The sequence below is a fragment of the Nicotiana attenuata genome, chromosome 6, assembly GCF_001879085.1.
Source record: "Nicotiana attenuata strain UT chromosome 6, NIATTr2, whole genome shotgun sequence".
NCBI lineage: Eukaryota > Viridiplantae > Streptophyta > Magnoliopsida > Solanales > Solanaceae > Nicotiana > Nicotiana attenuata.
This window is the reverse complement of record NC_031994.1, coordinates 14,045,638-14,050,149: the sequence shown is the minus strand read 5'-3', so window position 1 is coordinate 14,050,149 and position 4,512 is coordinate 14,045,638. Positions and strand designations below refer to the sequence as shown.

At 39.4% G+C, this 4,512-nt stretch overlaps 1 protein-coding gene across 1 annotated transcript in view; it reads right to left on the bottom strand.

The window, feature by feature from the left end:
- LOC109227649 overlaps positions 1 to 2,237 on the bottom strand; it is a 7,092-nt gene extending 4,855 nt beyond the window's left edge. The window contains exon 1 of the mRNA XM_019392847.1: positions 1,587 to 2,237. Coding sequence (XP_019248392.1) covers positions 1,587 to 2,237 — 651 coding nt within the window. The remainder of the gene's footprint in view (positions 1 to 1,586) is intronic.

The following is a 4,512-nucleotide window of genomic DNA, read 5'->3' as shown; positions in this document are numbered from 1 at the left end:
TGCATCAGGCTAATTAGGAGGGGTTAGGAAGGGCTTTCATTCTTTTTAGCAATTATTTTTAGTGATGACTTTATAGGCAGTATTGCACAATCGAATAGGCCTAAAGTTTTTAAGATTGTTTGCATTAGGAAATTTGGGAATAAGACATAAGTAAGTGTCATTGATGCCACTAGATAAGGACTGAGAGTTGAAAACTTGGTGGCAGTAAGAAGTGAAAGAGTTTCCTATTATATGCCAATATTTTGGTAGAAAAATGGATGGATGCCATCCGGACCTGGTGCTTTAAAAGGTTTGAATAAAAAAATAGCCTTAGTGATTTCTATATTGGTAAGAGGGTAATCTAGGCAGCTTAGGTCAAGCTTATTGGCATTTGAGGGATCAGAGATTGAATTGTTTATTGGAGAAGCAATCTTGGTAGTTTGAAAGGCTTCTCTAAAGAAGGAGAGTGTGTGATCAATTATTTGCTTTGGGTCAGAGATCCACTCTCCATTATCTTTGGTGAAATACATTATGGAATTACGACGTTTACGATTTGAAGCCATAATGTGAAAATACTTGATGTTGGCATCACCTTCATTTAGCCAATTACTCCTAGACCTTAACTTCCAAAAGTCATGCTCCATATGAAGAATATTGTTATATTCCAGTTGGAGGTTGGACTCAAGGTTTTGAAGGAAGTGACTGCTTTGGTAATGAGGGAAAGATTGAATACCATTTAGTCTAGCTAGGATTTGCCCCTTTTTTTTAAATATTCCCAAACGTAGTATTTTTCCAATTTATAACCTCACTTGTAAAAATGTTTTGGGCATCAACCAAGTCTTTGCCTAGCTAACATTACTTGACAATGTTGATAAAGTCTGGATGCCTACACCAAATTATTTCCAAATGAAAAGGTTTATTTCTACTGTCTCCATTCCTAGGGATTAGATTAATGAGAAGAGGATTATGATCGGACTGAGTTTTTGGAAGGTGGAGGACGACAGCTTTAGGGTATAGAGAAATCCAATCTTTGTTGAAAAATATTCTATCTAGACATTCCATAATCAACCCTTTAGATTTTTCCTATGGTTAGACCATGTATACTTACAACCCTTGTAGCCTAGGTCTAAAAGGTTACATTGGTTAATACTATTCCAAATAGTGTTGCTACGTCTACGGTTTATGGAGTTACCACCAAATTTATTATTTAAAGTAAGGACATCATTGAAATCACCCCCTAGTAACTAAGGACCCTTAAAATTATTGCTAACATTTTCTATGTTATTCCATATTTCAACTCGTTTATAAAGCTTAGTACTAGCATAAATGGAAGAAAAAGCCAAGTAGTTTTAGAAGGGAGTACCTCAATAGTGGCATGTATCTCTTGATTATTCCTAACAAAGTCATGCACCTTGACAACACTATCATCCCATAAGAGCACAATGCCACCGGACTAACCTTCACTAGGAACCTCGATCATTTGGGAAAAATCAAAGTCACTTAGAAGGACATGTGACTTTCCATTCTAGTTTCTAATAGAGTAACCATGCAAGGCCTATGAGTGTCCAACATTTCCCAAAAATTAACCCTAAAATTCTCATTGTTACCTCCCTGGATGTTCCAAATTTTGATATTAGTAGGCCTAAACATGTTTGCATGGTTGGTTGTTGGCCCATTTTCCCTTCTGGGCTTGAAGGACTGGATTCCTCCTCAATGATGGAAAAAAGATCATTGCATGGTTTCCCACCGTTGGGTCCTGAGGAGGCCTCACATCTCTTCTCTCGTTGGTCCCTGAATAGATACACTTTTACTTCGTTGATTCTTGAAAACTCTAGGACTGGTCCTGACCCCAGCAGATTTACTTCTTCCTCCTCCTCCTTTTCTATGTTTTCTGGTTCTGGTGCATTGGTAGGGGCCTGAGCCTGAGGGATCATTTGAGGGATCTGAGGTGGTGCATGGGGATCTTGTAGGGGTGGAGGGTGTGCATGGGGTGGTGGCTGCATATTGGAGTTGTTTTGTAGAGCTACACTGTCGAATGGAGTTGTCCAAGGAATGAAGATTGGGTTCATATTGTTGATCTCCCCTGGAGGGAAGAAGGGGAGATCGATTGGAACTTGCTGAGATTGGATTGGATTGAAGTGAGGGGGTAGACTCCATTGATTTCTTATTGCTTGAGCTTGACTCAGGTTCAAGGATGGGGCTAGAGGATGAAGGATGTTGTTCATCCATACATGGTTGAGATAATTGCTCATCGCCATGTTCATTCTTTTTGAAACTAATTATGCTAGGAAGTGGGAGTTTTGGAGCACAATGATAGTTTCCTTTCCATTTAGAACCATGCTGAATGTTATTGCATGGCCCATGAGAGCTTGTCCCACCCATGAAAGAGGTTGGTGATCTTGTGGTAGTGGTGGCTGGATGAAGAAGGTCTGGTTGCCCGTTGGTGGATTTGGTGGTAGAGGTGGGTTGGACATGTTTAGGGCTCGTTGGTGCCTTAGGATTTTTACTAAACGATACCTTCTTCTCTGGGTTATTGGGATTCTTGGCATTGTCAAGAGAAGAAGTAGGATTTATATGAACGTTAGGAATAGGGCTGTCTAGGGTTGTGTTGTGAGTAGCCGTGTTGGGGAGGCTGTCAATGATGATATCTGTAGAGATATCTTTCAGATTACTTGGAGCAGTGGTATTAAAAAGATTTGGCTTTGATTTTGTGAAAGAAACATGGTTGGTTTTATTGGCCATTTGGGGGTAGATGTATAATTCTTTGTCCACGTGGTTAGAGATTAGATGTGGAGAATTACTCTCCATGCAGAGAGGTAAGTCCTCATTAGTGAGGGGTTGGATACTATTAGATAGTTTAGTATTATTTTTGTGTGAAATACGATTTGTTGTAGGAGGAGTTAAGGCATCATTAGATGTAGTAGTGTAATTATTAGTTTGCATGTAGTTTAATTGGTTTATTTTAGGGGCTGTCAAATGCTCACTAACTGCCACATCAATAGCCATGCAAGAAGTGTCGATATTTCCTAGGCTATTTGTGTTTGTATTGGTAATGTTAGATAGATTCCAATGCATCGAAATTATTGTTTGTGACAATATGATTTTTGTTTTGGTTAAACTTCTCAGCATGTAGAAAAGGAGCAGTAATAACCTTGCCATCTAGGTTAATTTTTTGTATAGGGGGTTTAGGCTTACCTGGGGTGGGAAGGAATGGAACTACTGTCTTACCAGAGTTGTGATGTTGCATTTTTGGCTTGTAGATAGACCTTCTTTTTTTGGGGAAAGCAACAGTGTGCCAGGCATCCTCTTTGGGCAGAAGAGATCTTGTTTGCATGCTGGAATTGGAAGTGTCCAATGTCTTGGATTGGCTAGTGGTGCAGTCTCCTTCTGGATTGGAGGATTTGCTTCTTTGCTTTGTATAGTTGCATGAGGCTATTGAATGCCCTAATATGCCACAATTTTTGCATTGAAAATTTACCCCTTCATAGTGAATTTCCTGTTTATGTTGGCCAATGAAAATGAATGGTGTAACAGGGACCTCCAATGGAACTTCGATACATAGCCTAGCATAACGACCCCTTAGAGTGGAAGAAGTGCATGCATCAATCTATAGTAGCTTGCCAATCTTGTTGCCAACTTTTTTGAGTATTAGTCCATCATAAAATTCTGTTGGCAATTGTGGTAAGCGTATCCATATAGCGGCTTGTGATACTTTGGCCTTTGAGGCAATATAATTAGGCACCCAGTTTTGAACAGATAGGAAGTGGCCAAAAATGAACCAGTGGCCATTGTGGAGGACTTTTAGCATGCTATCTTCATTGCTAAATTTTGTAATATAATAATCTGACCCTAGATCGATCAGTAGGAAGTTTTTCTTTAGTTTCCACAAGTCTTGAATTTTCCATTTGAATAATTGGTGTTGAATTCTCATTCCTTGTAGTTTTATAGTCGTTGAATATTTCATGGGAGAGTAAATTCGTTGGAGATCTTTTGGAGATAGATGAATTAGGTGATCATCATTTGAGTGAGGGATGGGGCTTTCTATACCATTAGGATGGATTGGATGAGATTGGTCGTGTAAATCAATGATCATGTTAATCTGTGATGTTTGGTGATAAATGATGAAAAATGCATAGTTTTTAGTATATTTGCATATTAATTTTTGTGTGTGTCGCGGGAGATTACATGATTTTCGAAATAAAATATACTCATTATGTGTTTCTTATGTGTAGGAACGAGTTTGGATGCTAAATGATCAAAAGATGACAATTCGACACAAAAAGAAGAAATTAAAGGAGTGGGAACTCGTCTATTCTCGTGCATGGCACAAAGTCGGACGCAAAAAAGGAGAAAAGTTAAGGCACAAAACAGCAAAGCGAAGCAAAGGCACGGAGCGCTTCGCGAAATGGAAGAATCTCAAAAGCTGGATCCGCGTCAAAGTCCGCGTCTAGACGCGAAGGCAGACGCGGATTCCAGCTCTCCCATCCGAAGTTGGATTGAAGAATTCCGCCCCTCATCAACCCTAGGTCATAT